General features: G+C 50.1%; 1 protein-coding gene across 3 annotated transcripts in view; it reads right to left on the bottom strand.

Annotated features, from left to right (window-relative positions):
• Positions 1–2073: 2073 nt before the first annotated feature.
• GAN (gigaxonin) overlaps positions 2074–26378 on the bottom strand; it is a 62395-nt gene continuing 38090 nt past the window's right edge. For 2 of the 3 annotated variants that reach the window (XM_051847037.3, XM_051847040.3), the window contains 6 exons: positions 23235–23347; positions 22196–22345; positions 20216–20352; positions 19858–19986; positions 4786–4895; positions 2074–4701 (listed from right to left, as the gene is read on the bottom strand). In XM_051847037.3, coding sequence (XP_051702997.2) covers positions 4520–4701; positions 4786–4895; positions 19858–19986; positions 20216–20352; positions 22196–22345; positions 23235–23347 — 821 coding nt within the window. In that variant the 3' untranslated portion in view covers positions 2074–4519. Of the gene's footprint in view, positions 4702–4785; positions 4896–12592; positions 13406–19857; positions 19987–20215; positions 20353–22195; positions 22346–23234; positions 23348–26378 lie in introns of those variants that run through there. The other variant, XM_070062796.2, reaches the window with a different exon arrangement.

Raw genomic sequence — 26378 nt, 5'->3', positions numbered from 1 at the left:
TCATCGCTTCCCTTTACACACAAACACCTACTTCTCTTCTTAGGACCTTCCTAAAATCCCAAATTTCTGGGAGCTAACTGGTGAACAAAGACGTTTCACCTTACATCTGCACAACTTGACTACAACAGGATGACTCTATGATGAAAGATACTCGTATGCCAAGTAAAACCAACTTATAGGCTAAGAGGCTGAAGAACGCATTGGTACCCAAGAGCTTGGAGCTGCACCTGCTTGGGCCTCAGAGACTGCTGCCGGACAGTGCAGAGGGCGTGCCACCCGTTCCAGCTACGTGAGGACCAGAGCAATGCATTATGGAGCCCATGTACAAAGTGTTAAATAAAATCAACATTAAACAGGAGTGCTGGGTCTCAAAAATCCTACAGAACGTATGGAGACCCAGGGTTGTGCGCAGTGGATCAGGCACTTGGCATTGTTTTTTTTTTCTTCTGGCTTTCCACTCCATAACAAGAGGCCAGCCCGTCTGTGTACAAAGCGTCTCGTCAAAAACCCAGCAAAATTAGTCACTCTCAGAGAGCATAACCCAGTGAAAGCCACCCCTCGGACCACAGGAATACCTGGGGATCTCAAAAGGCTCACAGAACATGCGTATTATGAAATAACTAGGTGAGCTGATGACAGGCAGGGTCCCGGTGCATCCCTGCATCCCGCAGCAGGCTACAAGCCAGAGGGGGAGGGCAGTCTGACATCCGCCTCCTTGTTAAGCTCCCAGAGACACAGGCCCAGTTCCCAGTGGGTGCTCAGTGGACACCTGCTGACAGCCCCAGGGCAGCTTTGCTCTGCTGGGCCAGGTTCAGGGGCAGCCCCCACAAAAGCCGCCTCTCCCTTCCTTCCGCAGGGTGTCGGAGGGTTGCAGCACCTTTGAATGGGTACAAAGAAAGTGCCACCTCTTTCTCTCCCCAGCGAATCAAATGTCTCCATCTGTCCACAGGAGGCCTTTTGAATCAACAAAGCCAACATGCTGAAGGTCATAGTGCAGGGTTTTCAGCACTCCTGGGAAAACTTGTGGGGGTCCCCGGCTTGGCACCTGCAGTAGGAATGTACCAAGGGAACCCCAAGGGCCCAAGGCGACTAAGCTCTTCCTCCAGGAACCTAACTTTGTACCCACACGTCGCAGCAGACAGTCCTCCCTTCACCTAATCGACACAAAGAATGTATTTCCTCTACCTTGCCTGGCGAAACTCTCCACTTGTGAATAGAAAAATGACACTTTCAAGCCATCAGTGAAGAAAGTTCCACCTCTGAGGTGGCCTGCAGCGTAAGAGAACACCCCACCACCAGCGCCAGAACAGCCGGCACGCTCTGGTCGTTGCTGCACAGTGTGAGAAGGTGTGCTATCAGTCACCAGCTCCTCACGGCAGTCACATACAAAGCCAGACAACAAACATACCGGCTACTCAGGCCAAGTATCCGCTGCACACCCTGCTAGCTGGGGACCACTGTTTTACATCCAGCTGAAGAGGAGAAAAGCAAACATCAAGCAAAAGTACAAACTGCAACTATGTGACTACTTGAGTTTAACACGCAGAATAAACTGAAAGCGGGACACCCAGGCTCAAGAACTGATGTGAAGCACCAGGACACCGGACACGTGTAGTTTGGAACTACAACTAAAAAGTAAACATGTACAAATGGATTTCTGAAGTCATGCGGCACAACACACGCACGCACACACACACGCTCACTCACGCATCTCACCCTTTCTCTTCTCCCAGGGTGTAAGCACTACCAAACACACACCAAAAAACTTCATTTTAAGTTAAACACTTATAATTTGGATGTGTTAAAGAAAGAAACAAACAAACCTATTGAAGACAGTAGGCTGGGAGAGACGCTTTAAATATCCACTCACTCTAACCTAAGACAACTCTCCTTCTAGTGGTGGGACAAGGAAAATAAATTGCACTTCCCCATAGATACTTGTATGTAACATTTGAGGACCTACCCTCAGCTGCCAATTCCCACACATCTGGTCAAAGTGCTTAACTGAGAAAGAAGTATCAGGAACAACAGGTGTTTCAAGGCATAAGTGGAATGTTAAAACACAAACCTGCATGAAATGAATTACAATTTATTTCACAATACTGAAATAAATGTAATATACAAAGAAGGTCATGATTAATTTCGCAACATAAGAAAATTAAATACAACGCTATGCTTCAACACAGCATTTTTATATTTATATTTAGTAAAACAACAGTTTGGCACTTAGTAGCTTTTGTTGGTTATTGCATCCCATATTATGTGGCAAATTTATTTTATAAAATATTATCTAATTTCTGCAGCTACAGTGTCACTGAACTGAATTAAAAAAAAAACAACCTATGTTTTATAAAATGGGTTTACCAAGTCAAGCAGGCACTGATAACATTGCAGTAGGAACCCACTCACTCCTCAATAATCATTTATCTCCGTGGAGAGGCCTGGCATGGATGGAAGAATTTTAAATTTCAGTGCTGACAGACGTCCACGTTCCCCAGCTGCAGCTCTGACGCCCAGGGACTACACTGTCCAGGGTACATCTCACCAGGCAAGTCCACCTCTGCTGCAATTGGTTCCCTCTTGAACTAAGACCTAACTATAAAAACAAAGACGTCTTTGAAGTAGCCACAGAGCTTGTTCTAATTAAAACACATCCAAAGGTCACCGGGAAAACATGGAGACAACAGCCGACCGGCACACAGTAAAACTCTATGCCCGGCTCTGATTCAAATATCAAATTTGGATGCTGAATGTGTGGCCCATTGGGCCACTCTGGTATATAAGATACAAACTTCGGATCTTCTTTCACTAAGTAGCTGCTGGACAGATGGAGAGCTAAGGTGGCACACGTGATGTGCTCTGGAACCGCCCTGCACAGGGCCTCTGTCAGCAGCTTTCGTAGCTGTGGACTGACTTCCGGCAGTCAGTCGCAGACGGGCCACCCTTCTAGGCTCAAGGCTGGGAAACCAGAAGCAACACTCCGTGTGCATGTTAACAGCACACAAACATTCCACACAGGACGTCTCCAGGAGAAATGCCTGTTCTCAAATTTACAACCAAAGAATACATTTATACACTTATTAGTCGTTAAGACAAAATGTTGCTCCTTTAGCCACATTCTCCACGAAAAACAAAGCCGTAGAAAACAATTAAAAATGAAGTACTCGATAGTAAATTGATTAGAAATTCGATATTGCATAAAATTCAAATTATGAAGTAATCAAACACTTTGAGGTCCCTGGTTTGACACTCAGGTGGTGGAATTTGAATGGAAAACAAACTCTCTCGCAAGACAACTTCCGCTACTGGGGACTTCTCCCCCTCTGGTGGGAGGTGGGCTGGGAGAGAGGCAGAGACAGGGAAGAGGAAAAGAGGAGCAGATCGACTCGTTCTACATGAACAGAATGAAATTAAGTTGAGGTAGTTTATTCTACCAGCCAAACTTTACTCATAATGTAATTTGTCTGTAACTCTCACCAGCAAACAGCACTGGGAAAATTCTACTCCAAAGACTGAACTATGAACACAGAATTGCATCCTAAGACAAGTTTTCAAATTCCAAACAGTAGTAAACAAGACTTGTGTGCTTTCAGACACATTATATTAGAAAGTTTTTGATCCCTATATATTTTGTCTAGACAGCTTTTTTTTTTTAACAGTCACAGAAGACCTTTCCTATTTGTCCAACTCAAGCCTTTCTCTCTCCCATTCACCAATATCCTACTTTAGAAATGGTTCTGATCAAATGGAAAGGAAGAGTGGTGCTGCGTGAGATCCTTCACGATTCCGACAGCACTACCCCAGAAACAACGGCATGACACATCTCAATCAAGCTAACGCACCGGCTAGCAACCTCCTGCAGGTTCACGCGAGGGCTGCGACCTGACTCATCGATTACCACACCTTTACATTACTAAGATAGAAGGTTAGTCTCATCATAATACAGCTTTTAACAGATTCTTAGGATGTAATACTAGTAATAAATGGAGACTACCTGACTTATTGTCCAATCTAACATTTGAGGCACAAGTCTTAACTCGTTGGGCAGGGTTAGGCATAATAGATCCTTCCCAGTGCGATAGAAAAGCGATCTGGGTATGTCTGGATATGTTGATTTGCATATATGGATTTGTTGTTTGTTCACCAAAGCCACACACTTGAACCCAGCAGTCAGGCAGCTGTGGTTCCCTTCAGGGAAATGCACCTCAGTATCTGAACTTGGACATTTTACAGCACACAGCTCCCGCTCGCTTCTCCTCTGCACGTCTGCTAGCCTCCACTGCCTACGGCCCACCTAACTGAGGAGCAGATCCCTCCCAGGCAGTTTCTCCACACTTCCCTGTTCTCTCAAACGGGAGCTGAGGCTCAAGCTTGGGAAGCATTACGAAACCACCAAAAAGGTACCACAGCAACACCCAGCACGCACAGCGAGTTTCAGCTGCCATCTCTTGTCCTCCCTTACGTAAAGCTATGTCATGGTGCTCTCGGGCAGGCTCTCGCGTTCTGCTCCGCTTCTTCCTCATGGCGAATGGACACGGATACGGAATAAGCCTTGCTGAAGCTGCAGGCGGAAGAGCTTGCAATTTGCAATACGTAAGGCTGCACACCCGGTGCGGCGAAGGTCGGATGGAAGAAGTGGTTTCGTGTGGTGCCAGGTTCCTGTGCTGCGTTTAAACTCACGCACATAGTCGTAATTGGTACCTAATCCACAAAAACACACACAGCCGTGATGAGGTGCCTCAGAATCACCAGCAACAGTTCTGACAAAGTCACCAGTACTCTTACCTGTATCCAGATCTCCGATAACATAAATACTAGCTCCTATAGGCACAGCTCCATAGACGAAAGAGGAACTGGCAGGGATGCACAGGTTCTGGTCGTTAAGGTAGATCCACCTGAAAGCAAAGTGGCAGACAAAACTAAGGAAATCGAAGCGGTGACCACGACATTTAGGAAGACTGCCTGACCGAGCCACACCAGCTGCTCCACGCTGACTCCCACTCTAGCTCCAGGTAACCCCGGACGGGCTTCCTGACATGCAGAGGTTAATTCTGCCAGGGCTGGAAGGTCACGCACAGCGCATCACAGAGTGTGTGCTCTCCAGTCTGCTGCTTAGAGTGAGCACAGAGCTTCGGAGAGTCAGCCGTGTTGTCTGCAGCAGGAATTCGCTCATTTCTAGAAAGCATCCCATTACACGGACGGGCCAGAATTTACATTCACCTGCTGATGAGCGCACTTGGCAGTGTTTCACATTGTGAACAAGGCTGCAGTGAACTTGAGGGTGCAAGGTTTTCTGTGGACCCAAGCTACGGAATCGCAGGGTTTACGGTAAGGGTTATTCCATGTGATGGGAAAATGCCTCACTGCTTTCCAAAGGGTGGTGCGTTCTGCTTTCCCAGGAGCAGTTTACGAAAATCCCAATGCTTGGTATTTCTGTCAGCTCTTGGTACTGCCAGTCTTTTTGATTTCAGCCACTTTCCTGGTGTGTGTTTCCAAAGAACAATGATGGAGAGCAGCTCTGCATGTGCTGACTGGCATTTCACGGGTCTCGTGCCAATGTCTGCTCAGAGTTTTGCTGCTTTCAAAAATTCGTTTACTGTCTTCCTATTGAATCGCAAGGTTCTTTATTATTTTGTAGACACAGGCCTTTATGAGATTATGAGTATGAGTATTATGAATATGCTTCCCAGCATGCAGGCTGTTCATCTCAGTTAGAGAGATTGTCCTCCTAAACCATCTTCTGGAAATTCTATGGCTTTAGCTCTTACATTTTAGATTACTTGTGTGTAAGGCAGGAGTCAAAGATCACTTTTCTCCACACAGATAGCCAGTTTCCCCAGGACCATTTGCTGCAGGCCTTTCTTTCCCCACTAACTGCCTTAGCACCTCTGTTGAAAATCAGTTTAGTAACCACTAATAGGATCCTGAGCTCCATGAAGAAGTGTCTGATGCAGAGTGAGGCAGAGAAAAGAAGACATGAGCCTGGAGCACCTCGTGGGGCCAGAACGGAGGTGACTGGACAAGGACAGGGGCTGCAGGAGCCGATGGGGGTGGGGCCAGAACAGAGGTGCCTGGACAAGGATGGGGGCCACAGGAGCCGACAGGGGTGGGGCCAGAACGGAGGTGACTGGACAAGGACAGCGGCCACAGGAGCCGACGGGGGTGGGGCTAGAATGGAGGTGCCCGGACAAGGACAGCGGCCACAGGAGCCGATGGGGGTGGGGCTAGAATGGAGGTGCCCGGACAAGGATGGGGGCCACAGGAGCCGATGGGGGTGGGGCCAGAACGGAGGTGCCTGGACAAGGATGGGGGCCGCAGGAGCCGACAGGGGTGGGGCCAGAACGGAGGTGCCTGGACAAGGATGGGGGCCGCAGGAGCCGACAGGGGTGGGGCCAGAACGGAGGTGCCTGGACAAGGATGGGGGCCACAGGAGCCGACAGGGGTGGGGCTAGAATGGAGGTGCCTGGACAAGGATGGGGGCCGCAGGAGCCGACAGGGGTGGGGCTAGAATGGAGGTGCCTAGACAAGGATGGGGGCCACAGGAGCCGACAGGGGTGGGGCCAGAACGGAGGTGACTGGACAAGGACAGCGGCCACAGGAGCCGACGGGGGTGGGGCTAGAATGGAGGTGCCTAGACAAGGATGGGGGCCGCAGGAGCCGACAGGGGTGGGGCCAGAACGGAGGTGCCTGGACAAGGATGGGGGCTTCAGGAGCCGACGGGGGTGGGGCCAGAACGGAGGTGCCTGGACAAGGATGAGGGCCACAGGAGCCGACGGGGGTGGGGCCAGAACGGAGATGCCTGGACAAGGACAGGGGACACAGGAGCTGCTGAAGCTGGGACAATCTGGGCAATCTCAACGCCGCAGCACTGGACTTACAGGGTAAAACATCCATGAATCCATACTTACAAGTAATAGAAAAAAACCTAAAAAGAAGGGAGACGGGAGGGATTTTTTACAGAAGAATTCCAAGTAACACACACAGAAGGAATGTGGGACACAATCACCTCTAGGCAAACGGCACAGTCATAAGCACCACAGGCTAGGTCCACTGTGTGCGAGAGGTAGAATTAGTGGGTGGTCAGCGGTGCCAAACCCCTGCATGCTCCTCTCCCGAGTACCCACTACGATGTCTCTCTTCTGTCCTGGACCTAACGGATGCTTTCTTCACAATTCCTCTTGACACCTCCTCCCACTCTTTGCCTTTACCTGGTCTGACCCCGACACTCACCTGGAGCGAGCGTATTATCCCAAGATTTCTGGAACAGTGGGCAGCTCTGGGCTGGCCCTCCAGGCGATCTCGCCTCTATTGACCTGCCACCCCACACCCTATTTCAATATGTTGATGATCTCTGTAGCCCTCCCGAGACACCTGTCCCCAACAAACCACGAGTCTCTTGAACTTTCTAGCTGAGAAAGGTTATTGGGCGTCTCCAAAGAAGGCTTCCACTGCTGTCACCTTCTTGGGACTCCTGGTGATGCTAGACACTCCGTTCCTTTCCCATGTACTAAGTGAGACCTCCTCTTTCTTGGGACTTGTGGGATATTTTCACATCTGGATTTCAAACTTTTCTCTTATATGCTAAACCTATGAAGCCACGAGAGGCAATCTAGATGGCCCTTGCAAGAGACTTCCTCCCTAGAGACCCCATTCCAAACCCTAAAGAAGGCTCTTCTACAAGCCCGCCTTGAGTCTTCCCAGCCGACTTAAACCGTTCCTCCTCTCTATTCATAGCTCTAAGGGGCAGGCACTCAGTCTCCTGGCCCAAAAGGCCAGAGATATTACACCTGTGACCTCTTTCTCCAGTTAGATGGGGTTTATCAAGGACGGTCCCAAGGCCGAGGGGTCATGGCAGCCCTTCTCATATCCGAGGCCCAAAAGCTAACCTTTCATCACCCTTACAAATCTGGTCCTCTCATGGGTTGCAAGACCTCCTCAGCCACCGGGCTTTTCAATCTGTATCGCCATCTCGCGTCCCAGTTCTTCGCTCCACCCTTCTCCAGCCCACCGTTACCTGTCATCGCTGCTCTTCTCTCAGCCCAGCTACTCCCCTCCCCTCGAACCCCACTCCTGTCCTGACTTCCTGGACTTTTCCCTGACTACATTTCACCACCTCACAGACACTCCGATTCCCAAAGCCCCGGATTGGCTCACTGATGGTAGTGCTCCTACAACTCCCCCTTTTCTCACTGGATACGCCATGATTGAGGGACACTGTGATGACACCTCCCCCTCTTCCCCACTTAGGGTCACAGAGGCTGGGCCCCTACCTCAAGGCACTACCTCCCAACAGGCCGAACTGTTAGCCTTGATTCAGGCTTCACCTTAGCCAAAGGAAAGACAGCCAATATGTACACAGATTCCTGATATGCCTATAATATCACCCATTCCAGTGCCCAGATATGGCGAGAAAGGGGCTTTCTGACAGCCCGAGGGACCCCTATAATAAACGGCAAGCCGACTAAAGCTCTTCTCGATGCCGCCCAGCTGCCAGCAAAGCCCCTATTACTCACTGAAGAGGACACCCGAAAGGTAAACAATCCCTATCCGAAGCTCACAGCCAGGCTGATGACAGCTACGCAGCGGCTCCTGGGGAGACAATCCCATCTCTTCTCTGCAGCTCAGCCCCGTCTAGTCAGACCTAGAAACCTCTCCGTTCCAACAACAAAGGGCATCTAGAAAGGATTCATGGTGGCTTCCAGATGAGAAACTAATACTCCCTTCTTCTCTCCAAGTTACTTTCTAAAGAACCTCCATTCTTTCTATCACTCCAACTCTCTTCTTCACTTCTGAGGTCACACATTCTCTAACTCCTGCTATGGAGAAGCTGCGTAACATACCTCAGACATGTAGCATGTGCCAAACTGCTAACCTCAACTCAGGCCCCCCACTCCCCACTCACCAGGCTGGTGGGTCACTCCCAGGAGAGGACTGGCAGATTCACTCACATGCTACCAGTTAGGCGAACACCTTACCTTCTGGTGATGGTGGACAACTTCTTGGGGTGGGTGGAAGCTTTTCCCATGACTAACAAAAGAGCTTCTACTGTTTCCACTATACATTTAAATGATATCACCCCAAGATTTGGATTACCTGATTCCATTCAGCCAGACAATGGACGGGAGTTTACCTCTCATATTACTCAAATAGTATTTGCCTCTCTTCATATCTCATGGCATTTTTTTTTTTTTTTTTGACAGGCAGAGTGGACAGTGAGAGAGAGAGAGAGAAGGAGAGAAAGGTCTTCCTTTACCGTTGGTTCACCCTCCAATGGCTGCTGCGGCTGGTGCGCTGTGGCACACCGCACTGATCCAAAGCCAGGAGCCAGGTGCTTCTCCTGGTCTCCCATGCGGGTGCAGGGCCCAAGCACTTGGGCCATCCTCCACTGCACTCCCGGGCCACAGCAGAGAGCTGGACTGGAAGAGGAGCAACCGGGACAGAATCCAGCGTCCCGACTGGGACTAGAACCTGGTGTGCCGGCGCCGCAAGGCGGAGGATTAGCCTAGTGAGCCGTGGCACCGGTCATCTCATGGCTTTTTCATACCCCCCACCCCCCCACCCCCTTTCAGGAAAGTAGAACGAATGAATGGAATTTTAAAACAGGACCCAACTAAACTCTCCGTCCAGGTCACTTAGACTGGGTGAAACTCCTCCCTCTAGCTCTGTTACGAATCTGATCTCTTCCCCAGAAGGCCCTAATGCTTAGCCCGTCTGAAATTCTCTATGGAGGGCCTCTCCTCTCACCTAACTTCCCTCCCCTACAAAACCTTGCAGCTGTTCCTCCTGCTCTCAGTTTCCCTCTTCTCACTGCAATGCACTCTCACTTACGGACCTTTGCAGACATGCACCTGCCCAAACCACACTCTGCCTCCCTACTCTGTTCCTACTTCTTAACCTGGTGACTGGGTTTGTCTAAAACAAAATGAGGCTGCTCTAAAGCCAAAGTGGAGTAGGCTCTGTGAGGTGATACTGACTAATCCCACCATGGCCAAACTCAAAGGGCACCCCCTTGGGTATGTTTTACTTCATTACAACAAGTAACATCTCCCTAAGTCTACCCCACAGGACCCACCTCTCAGGTTGACACACTAATGAGAGGTATTCACAAGGTCATCGTCTCCGCTGTGGGCGATGTCTCTAGTACCTCTTTTTGCCCTCATAATCTTAGTGCTCCTATTTCTGCCACGCATAATTAGCTTGCTCCAAAGGTTCCTTCAGGAACGAATAACTGCTGTATCTCAAGCCATCTCGCAGGTGCAACATGAGACTGCTCATCTTCTTCAATCAATCCAATCTGGAGTGTAGACCCCACTCAAGTCCTGGCTCCATGTCTACACCCCATATCAGCAGGAAGTAGCCAGAGGAATCAGTGCCCCTTTTGGTTATATAGACTCAGAGTCAGAACTGATGGAACAAGGACATAAGCCTCAGCCACATAAACACTGGAATTTATTCCTTACCCTCGAATCTCAAGTGGGGTGCACATCCTATTGCCTTCATACCCCACCCACCATGGCCACCTGAAAGACCAGTTCCCGGAATCACCCCCACACCACTCCCATTCCTAGCCCTCCTAAAATATAAAACGGCCCAGCCCCTGGGGGTCAGGGCCTCTGCCGTGGGTTCCATCATGTGCAGCTGGCAGTTGGTCACCCACCTCTATGAATTTATTTTCTCTGAATAAATTTGGTCTGGCTGTAAAAACAACACCACCAAAAACTCAGTGGGTCAGAGCCAGTACTGTGGTGTAGCAGGTAAGGTAGCTGCCTGCAGTGCTGGTACCCCATGTGGGAGCCCGTTTGAATCCTGGATGCTCCACTTCTGATCCAGCTCTCTGCTATGGCCATGGGCACCTGCACCCACGTGGAAGACCCAGAAGAAGCTCCTGGCTCCTGGCTTTGGATCGGCCCAGTTCTGGCTGTTGCAGCCATCTGGAAAGTGATCCAGTAGACAGAAGACCTCTCTTTCTCTCTACTGCCTCTGCCTCTCTGTAACTCTACCTTTCAAATAAATAAATAAATCTTTTAAAAAAAATCAGTGGGTCAAGTTTAAGGATAAATAGCAGTTTTGCATATTCCCAAGTTGGCTCCTCTAAGATGTTAATTACCAAGGGAAAAATCTTAACTTGCTAATGGAGAAACCAATGGACACCACCTTAACCAAGAAGTAATCAGGACTAACCCCAGCAGCAAGAAAGCACAGGGACACAGGGCGTGACGTCACTGCTGTGCTGTGGCCAGAATGCATAACCTCAGCTAATCACGTGAAGTCCTGAGATAAACCCAGCTCAGGAGACACTCTACAAAAGAGCCGACTCATAATCTTCAAGAGCATCAAGGTCATGAAGACAAGGAAAGACTGAGGGACCCATCAGAGATTCCCGGAGCCAAGGAAACACAGCTGCCGAACGCACTGGAGAACCCGGATCAGATCCCAGGACAGAGGGAAGAGACGTCAGTGGGAAAGCTGGTGGCACCCCAGTGAGTCTGTGCAGCACAGTCCTGACAAGACTGCACTACACGACTGTCCCGCTTTTGATGCTTGTACTCTGGTCATGTACGATGGTAACGTTAGGAGAAGTTGAGTAACTTACGCGAACTCTATTTTTGCCACTTTTCTACAAGTCTAAAACCGTGCCAAAATAAAAGGGTTTCTGCCTCTTTGCTGCAAGTACATCTGAGGCCTGCTATGTAGTAACATCCATGAGAGTGAAGTGACCTAGAATTTCCTGTTCCTAGCTCACAGCCTGCCAGGACACAGCAGATGTCAGGAGGACCTGGGACTACGTCTACACAGCCTCACGAGCCACCAACATCTACTCACACTGAACACTGGAACACGTGGGTGTGCACGGACATGGGGCCTGCTCAGACTCTGTGCTGCGAGGCAGGCAGACAGCCAGCAGCTTCGGTCTGCAGCACCTCAGGGTTGACGGCAAATGTAAAACGCTGTCGTGAGGAACACGGCTTTCATGTCCGTGAACACCCCTGCCAGGCGACTATAAAGTAGCCTCCATACTCTGAACTCCAAGAAACGCAGAAGCACAGGGGTTTGCCCAAGATCATGTAACAGCCCACAAGCAAGCTCAACTACCACACTTCGCAATCCATTCCCTCCAACCGCTGATTCATTCAACTGTTGAATTGTGGATGGCGTACAGATTTTAGCCCCTGTCTCCAAAATGCCTTCAACAAAAAAGGAAAAATCTAAGAGCCCTCACTGACCATTGAAGATGGAGAGTATGAACAGACCTTGGCGAGAAACAGCTTGAAAACATCAAACTTCAACACTGGCTTACGCACACTTCACGTCTTCAGAGCTAAACATAAATAAGGTGACCTCAGCATCTGAGTTCCTCCCAGATTTTGAATCAAACAAAGCTGATGAGCAACACTGTGCCTTGTCCACAGCTGAACTGGACACCACGGTCACCCTCCCTGCAAGGCACACAGCCCTGCGGAGCGACTCCACTGGGAGGGCCCTGTGGACACTCACGGGTACCGGCACTTCTCAGTGAAGACGTGCAAGACCATATCACTACACACACAGGCATCACATCATGAGGTCTGGAAATAATTCTGCAGAGCGGAGATTTTTTTTAAAGATTTATTTATTTACTTGAAAGTCAGACTTACAGAGAGAGAGAAGGAGAGGCAGAGAGAGACAGACTACAGGTAATCTAGTCTATGAAATGCCAAGACCAAGCTCAACATTTAATTGAATCACATATTTAGCACTGCTACTTCTCAAACAGGCATAAAAGGCACATGGATGTGGACTTGACGGTCATGTATCCCTGTGCCGACTCTGGACAATGAAGCTAATACAATGTCTATTTCCTCATCTGTAAAGTCAGGAGACTAGATCCCTTCACCAACCTAAGTGACTCATGAGGATGAAATAACCAATATAAAGTATTTTCATTGTGTCCAGTACACAACAGACACCACTAAGGGACAGTGATTTTTATAATGAATAAGGCAATGCCAGTATTGTGATTTTAGACCAATGTTTTCCAAAACATGCGCTTATCAGGACGTGGTAGCTACAAAGAGGCATCTTCTGGTAATTCTGAATTAAAACTGCCCAAGAATGAAGTTTTAAAATACAGAGTAGGGGGCATGGCGCACTTGGTTAATCCTCCACCTGCAGCGCCGGCATCCCATATGGGCGCCGGGTTCTAGTCCCGGTTGCTCCTCTTCCAGTCCAGCTCTCTGCTGTGGCCTGGGAAGGCAGTGGAGGATGGCCCAAGTACTTGGGCCCCTGTACCCGTGTGGGAGACCAAAAAGAAGCACGTGGCTCCTGGCTTCGCATCAGTGTAGTTCTGGCCATTGCAGCCATTTGGGGAGTGAACCAACGGAGGGAAGACCTTTCTGTTTCTCTCTCTCACACTCTGTAACTCTACCTGTCAAATAAATAAATAAAAATCTTTAAAAAATAAAATAAAATAGAGTGGATCCACAGTGGTGAGCCAGAGAGAAAGGAAGGAGGCTGAGGAGAGACAGGAAAGACAGGAGAGAGAGGGAGAGAGCTCCGAGGGAAGGAGGGCCGTCGTTAGCGAGGAGAGGAAAGAAGAGTTTTCTAGTGAGAGGCCTGTTCCAGGATGCTAGAAGGTGCTCTTAGCCAAGTCACGCTGCAGGTATCAGCTGTAACGTCTGCACAGATACAAGGCAGCTACTGAGGGATCAGCACATGGAACAGAAGCAGGCAGATCCGGGAAAGAAACTGAGAGTGGAGCAAGCAAGCTTCATGGGGGAGTTTCTATTTGCTTGCAGTTTTCTTTGCAGGCAGCTAAACTGCAGTCGGAAACCCGGCTATCTTACCAGGTGTGCAAAATCAGGAAGCAGGTGAGGAGTCTGTGGGCAACCAGGGTTGCCAGTGAGTGAGCAGGTACCCATGAGAAAAGAGTGGTAGAGAAGAAACCCGAATGTAAGTTCATCCACTCATCTCAAGATTTTTACCCTGGGACCAGGTGCCCTCATAATGAGGCTTAAAGAACGGAGCCGGCATTGGAGATCCGATGATCTGCACAATTGTCTGACCAAGTTCACGGCTCCAACAACATGTAGAGCAGTGCTCTAAAGCACTGTCAGGAAATCCAAGGCCTCGACACAGACTATTAACAGCGACCAGGATGCTCTCCAGAATTACCCAACAAAAGAAGAGCCAGAAGAACGAAAGCCTTCTCCAGGGAATAAACAACCAACAGACGCCAGCGCTGGGATGACTCAGATGCTGGTATCATCAGGCAGGCAATGCACCTCCCATAGCTACACTCGGGAAGGGAGAGGCAAATATGCTTAGGTCGAAAGGAGAGGCAATTTCAGCAAACAAATTAAAAAAAAAATAGCAAAATTAACTACCCAGAAATTTTAGAATTGAAAAAAACCGGGATTTGAAATAAGAATTCAGTGGGTGGTTGTACCAGCAGAGTTGAGATGAGGAGGGAAGGAAGCAGCGACCCTGAATGTGGATTAACAGAAATCACCCAACCTGAAGAAGGAAGGAAAGAGGATATTTCAAAGTGAATGAAAAAGAAACCAAACCATATCAACACATCCTGGGCACAGCTCAAAATAAACCCAAGGTAGGAGGATGGCAGTAACAGCCAAGCACACGCAGCAGTGAAACTGAAACACAGCGGAGTCAGGAACCACAGCAACAGCTGGTTCTCACCACAGAGAGGACCCGGGCCTGCAAGAGGGAAGGGTCTCCCTCCTCTTCCTCCTCCCCCGCCCCGTCAGACGCTGCCCAGGCAACGCGTCTCAGCCCTGAGGGCAGGGAGAACTCTTCCCTGTCTGTCCCTCCTTTGGCTGTTGTCCCTAACAGCTGGGCTTCCAAGGCCTCCTTCACCCTCTGAGCAGCGGTCACACACATCCCAGTTGGCCACGACAGCTGTGGCCTGGAGGTGGGTGGTCAGCAGCTGGCTCGCCTCCTGCCCTCTAGTCTGCAGGTCTTACTAAGGCACGGAGGCCCTGCCCCTCTTACTCAGCGACACGTGATCAATGGGGTAGACCAATCAAGATGATCTATCGGGCCAGCGCTGCGGCGCAGCAGGCTAAGCCGCCGCCCACAACACTGCCATCCCATGTGGGCACCAGCTCATGCCCTGGATGCTCCACTTGGGATCTAGATTCCTGCTCACAGCCTGGGGATGGCAGTGGACAACTGTCCAAGAGCTTGGGCCCCAGCCACCCACGTGGAAGACCCGGAAGAAACTCCTGGTTCCTGGCTTCAGCCTGGCCCAGTTCCAGCTGTTTCAGCCACTTGGGGAGTGAATCAGCAGAAGGAAGATTTCTGTCTCTCCCCCTCACTATAATTCTCTGTCTTTCAAATAAGTAAGTAAATCTTCAAGAAATAAAATGATACGATCTGCCAGCCAGTCTAGGGCAGACACCAGGAGGATACAGCCCTGAGGCGAGTGTACCATTGGTCCTGCCAGGTAAAAGCAAACTGCTTCTTGTGATCCTGGCAAATCGCTATAAAGGAAAACACGACAGCTAGCTCAATGGCCGCACAAAGGCTCTACTGGGGACACAGCCTGTTCAAGTTTATGAAAGGACACAGTCGTTTCCCAAGGGCCTTCTGTCATTCCTGCTGCGTCTAAGTGATTACATGGAGGTGTGACAGGGAGACCTACACCTGCACTTTCTTTTTTTCTTTTTTTAATTTATTTTATTTGAAAGAGAGAAGGAGAGGCAGAGAGAGAGAGAGAGAGAGAGAGAGAGAGAGAGAGAGGTCTTCTATCTGCTGGTTCACTCCCCACATGGCCATAATGGCCAGAGCTGCACTGATCTGAAGCCAGGAGCCAGGAGCTTCTTCTGGATCTCCCACGTGGGTTCAGGGGCCCAAGCACTTGGGCCATCTTTTACTGCTTTCCCAGGCCACAGCAGAGAGCTGGACCGGAAGTGGAGCAGCCAGAACTCGAACTGGCACTTATATGGGATGCTGGCACCACAGGTAGAGGCTTTACCCGCTACGCCACAGTGCCAGCCCCACGTACACTCTCAAGCCTTGATGACAGCAGAATTTATGACAGCTCCTCCAGGGTGCGGTGCTGCTCCTGGTTCTCTCCTGGGGGAAAGGAACATCCCAGGGATTTCCTGAGCCCTTCTTGCCACAATGGCCCCAATGCATGGGTCAGAGAACCAGTGCGGGGGTTCTGCCAGTTGTCACAAGTATCTAGCCCCACAATACATTCAAGGGTCAACAGATGAACTTGACAGATCTCGACTTCAAAGAATGGTTAACATGATAACACATGGAAAATGAAAGTGAGGTCGCCTAGGCTGAGCAGGTACACAGAGCAGCAAAGCAGAGGAAGGTGCCAAGAAGTAAGGTGGAGGGGCTGGCGCTGTGGCGTAGCGGGTAAAGCCAGTTTCCCACACCGGCATCCCACATGGGCGCCAGTTTGTGACCTGCCTGCTTCACTGCCAATCCAGCTCCCTGCTAATGGCCTGTGAAAAGCAGCGCTTGGGCCCTGCCACCCATGTGGGAGGCCTGGAGGAGGCTCCTGGCTTGGATCTGGCCCAGCCCTGGCCATTGCTGCCATTGGTGAGTGAACCAGCAGAGAGCAGATCTCTCACTGTCTCTCCCTCTCTGTTACTCTTTCAAAATAAGTTTTTTTTTTTTTTTTTTTTTTTTTAAAAGAAGTGAGGTGGAAAATAGGACCTGTGGAAGGAAGAAACTGAAAAATGCTGACAGCTTTTCTTTACCTCAGCCCCGGAGGTAAAGGAGGGCCCTAAGCAAGAGGCTAAGTCCTGCTGTGTGTGCGTGGTGGGTGATGGAATCAGGAATGAGTTCTGAGTAGTGGAGTGAAACGGCCAACGGGGCTGGCACTGTTAAGCTTCTGCCTGCGGTGCCAACATCCCATACTGGCACCAGTTCAAGTCCCGGCTGCTCCACCTCCAATCCAGCTCCCCGCTAATGGCCCGGGAGAAGAGCAGAAGATGGCCCAAGTGCTTGTGCCCCTGCAGCCACATGGGAGACCTGGAAGAGGCTGTGGGCTCCTGGCTTTGGCCTGGCCCAGCCTGGTTATTGAGGCCCTGTGGTGAGTGAACCAGGAACTGTAAGATTTCTCTCTCTTCCTCTTGCCTCTGCCTCTCCCTCTTTGTAACTCTGCTTTTCAAATAAATAGGTCTTTAAAAAAAAAAAAGGATTTTGTCTGATTCATCTCTCAAAAGTGCAAGTCAGAGAAGGCACGTGTGCAGACCAGTCACAGGGCTGTGGGTGAGGGGCATCCGTGTCGGGCCGCGCGGTGAGTGTGGACCACAGGCGAGTTTAAATGCAGGGCAAGGCACAGGGGGGCTCAGGGCGGGCCCTTTCTGAGCGCAGATGACTGGCAGGATGGCGGAGCTCACAGCACAGGGGCACCAGGACCCGAGACCGAGAAACCGGCCTCTGAGTACATCAGACTGTCCCTGTCCGCTGGTAAGAACTTAGGGCGATTTCTTTACTTTTCTTCAAAGAGTTTTGTTTTTATCCAGAAACACAGAAAATAATAAGATATGGCATTTTTCCAGGAAAGTTTTAAACTAAAAATAGGAAACAAAGACAGGAAAGACAAGAGATTACTTAAAAACAATCGAAATGGTCTCCAATCTAGACTGCTCCTCTGGCAACAGCCCCCAAGTAGGCAGACACAGGACGCTTGGGGACGGTCCGTCTTGTACAGGATGAACTATGCAGCCCCGGCTTTCTGTAGATGTTGAGGACCTGTCGTCTCAGTGTGGTGTGGCAGTGGAGGAGGAGGCCCCTGGAGCTGAGACGCCTGCCTCCAGGGCCAGCTGTGCACCCCCGTCCTCTGGGCACCTTCCTGAACCTCGCGGGCCTTGAACAGCACCAGCACTCATGGCTGAGCAGGTGGTTCCAAAGAGTAAGCGAGCTGACTCAACTCCTGGCCTTGGGTGTGTGTGTTCAGATCTGTGCACCTAAGAACCCTGTGTGTTCCACTGCCAAGAGACATGAACAACGTTCCTCATGGTCTACAGACTAACACTGGAGAACTGAGGGAAGGCGAGGACACAGGTGCCGTTAGGGAGAAGGGAGAAGGAGCACTCCTACGCTGGAGACAGCTTCCAAGTTCACCTGCGACCACCGTGAGCCCATCTGACAGAAACACGAACGTTCCAACAATCTATCGCACGTCAGGGGCAGACTGCAAAACCTCACACCACACTTCAGCCCTTTTCCATCACAACAAGGAGAGTGGCGAGACAGAAGCTAACGCTGCTCTTCCAGCAGTGAGTTACCAACTCACGCTGTCCCATCAGGAATCCAGTCATGAAAGAGGGCATCGCAGTATTTCACCAGAACCCAGACACTGCCTGGGCTTGTTGATGAAGCAGGACAGCTGCCCGGAGACGCGCTCGGGCAGGAAACTACCATGCTGCTTCGCTGCCTGGGCAGCCAGCCCGATGGTAGCACATAGGGAGGCCCCTGCCCGCCTCGTCCCCGCCACTGCGTAGATCTCCTGGGGGCGCTCGCAGTCTGAGTCTGCCCTGACAGACAGAACTGTGAGCGCACGGCCTCAGTCTGGTACACACCAGAAGTCAGGTGCCATCTACATGTGTCTGAATCCTGGTAACTGCTCCTGTTGGCCGGCAGGGAAAACACCAACTTAAACATAGCAGTATAGCACCCCCTCCTGGTAACATGACTGAACTACTCTAACGCGATTACTTTCAGCCAGTCTCCCCTTAGGATACTGAACACGCTACTGCCACAGAAAATCCCGTGTGGTGGGTACGACAGTCAAAGCTGTGAGTGCAGGGGGAGGGGACGTACGTACTGAGAAGGATGTTATCCACGCTACAAGAGCCACGCAGCAGCGAGTCCCATGTTTCAAGAATCTCAGGCACCAAGCTCACACATGCCCTCCCCGTGCTCTGACTAACACAGGCCTGGCTGGACACTCAAAGTGAGTACACAGAGTTGACAAGTTGGACGGGGCCCTGGGAAGTGCTGACAGGTAACAGGTTGTAACCCGAGAGAGACACGGAGACAGCACTGCAGAGCCTGAATCAAACTGGGAGATGGAGAAGGCTGTCTTCCAGGGGTGACAAACCAAGCAGAAAAGGTTAAGTTCACTGGATGAACCACGGACAGGGAAATTTTAAGCCCAAGGAGCAGCACACAAGCAGGGAGCTGCCACACCCACACCTGTTTGCAGGGAGAAGCAGGGCACTGTGAACCATTTGCTCCGAGGGCAGCAGGAGAGGCAGACAAAGGATGTCACAAATGGCCACACGTGCAGACCCATGGTTTCACGTTTTCCCTTAAGTTATAAGGAGCCAGCGAATGATTCTAAGCAACCAAGTGTCAAGAGCTGTTTGACATTTCCCTATGGTTCTCTTGAAGTTACCAATACTCTATGGTGCTGGCGCTGCGGCGTAGTGGGTAAACCTGCCACCTGCAGTGCCGGCATCCATATGGTACTGGTTTGAGGCCCGGCTGCTCCACTTCTAATCCAACTCTCTGCTATGGCCTGGGAAAGCAGTAGAAGATGGCCCAAGTGCTTGGGCCCCTGCGCCTGTGTGGGAGACCCAGAAGAAGCTTCTGGCTCCTGGCTTAGGATTGGCGCAGCTCTGGCCGTTGCAGCCATCTGGGGAGTGAACCAGTGGATGGAAGACCTCTCTCTCTCTCTCTCTCTCTGCCTTCTCTCTGTGTAACTGACTTTCAAATAAATAAATAAATCTTTAAAAAAATTAAGTTACCAATACTCTGAAGTCACTGAAAGAATATCTAGTATGCACCAGTATGCACCCTAACTAGGCAATTTAATGAAGTAACTTGGAGCTGAAACATGACTTGGGAAGCAGGCAGAGCTGCAGGGCAACACGAGCCACTCGTAATTACCTTTTGAACTCATCGTGGTAGAACTCGGACTTGCAGGTGACCATCTCGCCACCCTGGATGTCCTCGCGACTTCTGACTCCCCCGAACACATACAGCTCCATGGCGACGCCACAGGCCACCGCTCCAAATCTGAAAGGCCACACAGAGCAGAGCAGGCAGTGAATTTAGGAAGCTCAGGCCCACACTTCTTAACTCTTCTTGCGCCTGCTTTGACTGCCAGCGCTCAGTGGTTCAGGAATACGAGGGCCTTTCCAGGAAACAAAGGCTCCCGCCAACACTGACTCAGGGAGAAAGGCTGAGGGGCTTCAGGCCCAGGGAACTCAAAGGAAGCTTCAGTTCCGCATCTACACTCGCTCACCTCCTCTCCTTCAGGGGGCAGATAGCAGTCCACTGCTGGGTTCTGGGGTCGTAACACTCCACGGATTCAAAAAGTTTTCCATATGATCCTCCACCCATGGCATAGATTTTCTTCTTCATAGCTGCATAGCAGCCAATCTGAAAGGAGAAAGCAACAAAGGGGGAAAGGTGATATTTATTAACAAACGTTAAGAATTAAATGTAAAGAAAAGCAAACTTGTCCAGAGGCATGTTAAGACATTCAGGAAAGGAGGGGTTAAAGCCCACTGGTCTGCAGCACCGGCATCCTACATGGATCCCATATGGTTTGAGTACCGGCTGCTCTACTTTTTTTTTTTTTTTTTTTTTTTTTTTTTTTTTTTGGACAGGCAGAGTTAGATAGTGAGAGAGAGACAGAGAGAAAGGTCTTCCTTCTGTTGGTTCACCCCCAAAATGGCCGCCACAGCTGGCGCGCTGCGCCGATCTGAAGCCAGGAGCCAGGTGCTTCCTCCTGGTCTCCCATGTGGGTGCAGGGCCCAAGCACTTGGGCCATCCTCCACTGCACTCCCGGGCCACAGCAGAGAGCTGGACTGGAAGAGGAGCAACTGGGACAGAATCTGGCGCCCTGACCGGGACTAGAACTTGGAGTACCGGCGCCGCAGGTGGAGGATTAGCCTTGTGAGCCGCAGCGCTGGTCTGCTCTACTTCTGATCCAGCTCTCTGCTATGGCCTGGGAAAGCAGTAAAAGATGGCCCAAGACCCTGGGCCCCTGTACCCACGTGGGAGACCTCGAAGAAGCTCCTGGTTCCTGGCTTCAGATTGGCCCAGCTCCAGCCGTTGTGGCCACTGGGGAGTGAACCAGCAGATGGAAGACCTCTCTCTCTGTCTCTACCTATCTTAGTAACTCTGCCTTTAAAATAAACAAAGTAAATCTTAAAAAAAAAAAAGATATTTAGGAAAGGATCTGATTTCTTTTTTTAAAGGTTTTTATTTATTTATTTGACAGGTAGAGTTACAGACAGTGAGAGAGAGAGACAGAGAGAAAGGTCTTCTTTCCATTGGTTCACTCCCCAAATGGCCACAATGGCTGGAGCTACGCTGATCCGAAGCCAGGAGCCAGGTGCTTCCTCCTGGTCTCCCATGTGGGTGTAGGGGTCCAAGGACTTGGGCCATCCTCCACTGCCTTCCCAGGCCACAGCAGAGAGCTGGACTGGAAGAGGAGCAACTGGGACTAGAACCCTGTGCCCATATGGGATGCCGGCGCTGCAGGTGGAGGATTCACCTAGTGCGCCACGGCACTGGCCCCAAGGATCCAATTTCTAACAGTAAAATTGCAGAGTTTCCAGTATCCTAACACAGGACTTTCAAAACGGGAAGAGCAAGGTTCACACAGGGTGCTAATCCTGCCCCATGTGATACCATCTCACTAAGGGAGGAAGGGGACACTTCTCGTCTTTCAAAGAGCTCTCTGGACTCTCACTGCTATTTGAAGATTCCAAGATTGACATCCTATGAAAGAAGACGCCATTCAAGTCCTGTCCAAAATACTTCAGTTGAAAGGGTACACGAGGTGAGAAAACACACTGGGAGTCCATCCCAGTACCCAGCTGTAAAACACCCAGAGCACACGACAAGACTCTGGCTTGCTGAGTGATGCGCTGCCTGCCTTCACTCTGCTCACTGAGCAGCGCTGGTCTTCCACCTGTAGGGGACTGTTCCTGCCCAGCCCTGCCGGCTGCTTAAGAACTGGAGACGAAGATCTGGCTGCTCCCTGGGTCAGTGCCTTCACTCTCACCAGCCAGAGCGGGACATGCGTGTGTCACAGTCCTTCCTAGGCGTGTGGCTGACGAGAGTGAAGACAAGCTACTGATAAAGACAGAGTTCTGCAATGGTAATTCTTCTAACATTTTCAGTCGTATTAAAGGTACATGTGGGACATGAGAAGCCTTAACTCTAACATGCAACCTGGAAAGAAACTGGTTATCAGCAGCTATATTCTCACCTTTCTAACCATGGTCAAATCCGGTTGCTTTGTCCATGTTTTAGAATAAATATCGTAACACTCCATGGAAATCAGCTCTTTTTCACCATCTTCCCCCCCTAAAATGTACAGCATTCCGTCGATCTCCACAATCCCAAAGTTGTGCCTTGCCTGAAAAGATACCAGTGATCTTTGGACAAAAACGCCAGTAGTCATATTAAAAGATGATATTCATACATTTAATAAAATTATAAAAATCATTTTACTTCAGTGTTTCAGCAAGAAAGGACCAAGTTCAACGCCATTTCTCCTAGTAATGCTTCTGAAATATTTCTGGTTTCCCCAGCAGCTCATTCTTCCATCCTGATGTCTGCTGAGCTACCCAACACAGGTAGTTTCTCAGAACAAGGGAGTGAACTACACGGTGAACCCTTCAGCAAAACTGTAACTTCTTAATCCACAGTAGCTCACAACAAGAAAAGGAACTACTTCTTTCCGGTTTAGTAAAGACCATTTCTGAACAGCAACAGCAACTTGTATTTTCAAGTTGATGCGGGAAAGACAGGTGACAGCCACAGCAGTAGACCGTGATTGGCTTTTTGGAGTTACGGGAGCCTGAGTTACTCAACACTCATCCATCAACTACTATTCACTCTGTTTCTCCTAGGTGTCAAGCAATGTTTTAGTGCTGAAAGTAAGAAAAGACGAAATCCCCATCTGCCATCAGAGTCCACGTGAAAAACGGTAACACCTCACATGTAGAAGGTGACGGATGCAGGGGACAAGGCGCGGGAGACCGGGCAGCCTTCGCGAGAACGGCTCAAGGACAAGCACTTAGGGGAGGCAGCAAAGCCGTGGGCACCTGGGGCAGACGTCCTGGCAGGAGGCTGTGAACGTGCGAGGAGGCCAGGGTGGGCAAGGGAAGCAGGAGGAGCGCAGGAAGGGCGGGCACCAGCGCAGCCGGTGGGGCCTGGCAGCGCGGCTGCTCCTAGGCCATCCTCGAGCTCAAAACAAACAAGGGCAATGGGACAGGCGCCTAACGAACAGAAGCACACTCTACCTCATTCATGGGCGGCAGCGCAGTCCACGTGTTTGCATCCGGATCATACTTTTCTCCCGAGCTCAGCGTCTGCTTATTTTCATCTTGGCCCCCAAACACAAAGAGAAATCCTTCTGCAAAAATCACAGGAGACACACAGGACACCGGACATGTAACCCACAAATGCCAGAGCAAACAGACGCGTCCGAGTAACTGTCCCTGATGACAGCAGTGTTCTTTGCATCTGGGACCTTCCCCACATCCCTTCTGATCCCTGGAGACAGAGCCACATCTGTGGTCACCTCGACCACCAGGCTCTGCTCACTGCTATCTGAGAGTGGATTCTCACCACCCCACAAAAGCAAAGGGAGCCGGACGCCCCTCACTCAGTTCCCAGGCAACACGGGGTCACCTCAGTCCCTCTATTCTGCCTGCAGCCCACGTCTGTTCATTTAGAATCCCAGTAACACTCAGATCTGGGGCACCTGCGGGCACTCAACATTCAAAACAGGATCTAGGGGTCACTGTTGGGTTTCCTCCTTTGCATAATGACAGATTAAGCTATTCTTCTGCAAAACACACCTACATTGCTGGATAAGCCACTTAAAAAATAATCTTCTTAGAAGGTAAGAGGCTAAGACGACAAGAAGGCAAAGTGGAAGGAGAAGTAGAGCCCTGGGGTTCTCACTCTGGGGGCTCTGCCAGTCCAAGAGTGTGTGAAGTCTTTGTCCTGGAGGCAAAGCGCAGAAACCTCAGCCCCAGGCCCTGGCAGGAAGCCCCCCCAACGTCCCCCCCAGGATGAGGGCCAACCACGATTAGGACTCACATTTAAATCCCCTTTTATCTAGAAAGTCTCAGGCCTTGAACTTGATTCACAGCAATTCTAAACCAGTGGTGTTTGGGGGCAAGTGGAAGAAACAGACGCACAGAAGAAAGCAGCTGCCCATGGGCCTCAGGATGTAAGACATCGCATTGCTGCCACAGGTCACCTGGAACAGTGACCGGCATCCAGCCAAACGCACTCAGGCACACCAAGAAGTCAGTCTCCATGAGCACACCAGGGAGCAGATGCAGGAACATGAGAACACCAGGGAGCAGATGGCAGGAACAGCCTGCCAGGATGTGAGGTGCCGTGGTCGCCAGCGGGACAGAACAGCTACGCCTATCGTGTTTGAAGAAAAGAAGACACACCTGAAGATAAGTGTAGGAAACAAAGGACCACAGAAACGACCGCAGACTGGACAAAGCGCTGAAGAGAACTTCTGTAAGCTAAAAACCTCAGTGGATGGTTTTTTTTAGATAGAAAGGTCTTTCTTCTGTTGGTTCACCCCCAAAATGGCCGCTACGGCTGGTGCTGCGCCGATCTGAAGCCAGGAGCCAGGTGCTTCTTCCTGGTCTCCCATGCACACGTCTCCCTCCTGGGCCACAGCAGACAGCTGGACTGGAAGAGGAGCAGCCGGGACTAGAACCCGGTGCCCATATGGGATGCCAGCGCTGCAGGATCAGCCAAGTGAGCCACGGCACGGGCCCATCAGTGGATGGATTTAACAGCAGATTCACTGGAGTGAGGGAAAATCCACTGAACAGAAGAAATCACGAAGAGACCAGCACAGAGAGACAGAAACAATGAAAATAACTAACCAAGACAGGTGCAGCGTGTGGAGGAGAAAGTGCTGCTGTGGCTGGCAGACATAAAGCCAGACAGGAGGATGGGGAGGACGTGATCTGAAGTCATAACAAAGATTTTCTACAACCTAGGAGAGGCCAAGCCAGAGTCAAGAAGCACAATTAGCCTCAAATATGGTAAAAGTCTAAATAAAACATGAACTTAATCACACTATAGGGAAATACAGGTAAAAAAGACCACATAGGGCAGGCACTTGACATGGTGTTTAAACCACCATTTGGGATCCCTGCAACCCAAACTGGTGTGTCTAGTTCTTGTCCCAGCTTCTCTGCTTCTGATCCAGCTTCCTGCTAACGTGTATCCTGGGGAGGCAGCAGCTGCCGATGCAAGTATTTGGTTTCCTGCAACTCAGGTGGGAGACCCAGAGTGAGTTACTGGCTCTTGGCTTTGGCATCACCTAGTCCTGGCCATTATGGACATTTGGGGAGTGAACCAGTAGATGGGAGATTCCTCTCTGTTTCTCTGCCTTTCAAATAAAAGGAAAATAAATACATTTTTAAACACACACAGAGATAATCCTAAAAACATCCCAGAGAAAAGAAAGATCTTCACATAAATGACCTACCAATGAGTCAGAAGTCAGTGAAAAGACATCTTTAATGTGCTTAAAAAAAAAAAAAAATCACACTAGAATCTTATACCTAGCACAAGTATTCCTTAAGAATGAAGGCAGGGGCCAGTGCTGTGGTGTAGTAGGCTAAGCCTCCGACTGCAGTGCCGGCATCCTGTATCAGTACTGGTTCCTGTCCCAGCTGCCCTTCTTTTAATCCAGCTCTCTGCTAATAGCCTTAGAAAACAGTGGAAGATGGGCTAAGTGCTTGGGCCCCTGCACCTACATGGGAGACTTGGCGGAAGCTCCTCGCTCCTGGCTTCGGATCGGCCCAGCTCTGGCTGTTGTGGCCATTTGGGGAGTGAATGGAAGTGGATGGAAGACCTTTCTGTCTCTCCCGCCTCTGTAACTCTACCTCTCAAATAAATAAAGCTTCCAGTTCAGCTTTCTGCTGATGTGTCTGGGAAGGCAGCAGAAGATGGCCCAAATACTTGGGCTCCTGCTACCTACGTGGGAGACCTGCATAGAGTTCTGGGCTCCTGGCTTCAGCCTGGCCCAGCCCCAGACATTGCAACCATTTGGGGACTAAACCAGTAGACGGAAGATCTCTCTTTTTCCTTCCCCATCTCCTGTGAATTGGCCTTTCAAACAGATACATAAATAAATCATTGAAAAAGAATGAAGGTAAAACAAGGACATTTGCAAACAAATCTAAGAGTTTCCCACCCATATCAAAGGAAATTCAAAAGGATGGACTTCAGAGAGAAGAAAAAATGATCCCAGGTAAAAAGTCTGAGGTGTACGAAGGAAGGAAGAACAAAGAAAGAATATAAAAGAATACCATCCATCCACTCATACATAAAACCTATACAGAAGTGTACTATGCACACAGCGATTAATCACCACGTAGCTTAGTACTGTCAGCTGT

This window comes from Oryctolagus cuniculus, chromosome 18 (assembly GCF_051225735.1).
Source record: "Oryctolagus cuniculus isolate XC-2025 breed Fujian yellow rabbit chromosome 18, ASM5122573v1, whole genome shotgun sequence".
Classification (NCBI taxonomy): domain Eukaryota; kingdom Metazoa; phylum Chordata; class Mammalia; order Lagomorpha; family Leporidae; genus Oryctolagus; species Oryctolagus cuniculus.
This window is presented reverse-complemented; position numbering and strand designations above follow the sequence as displayed.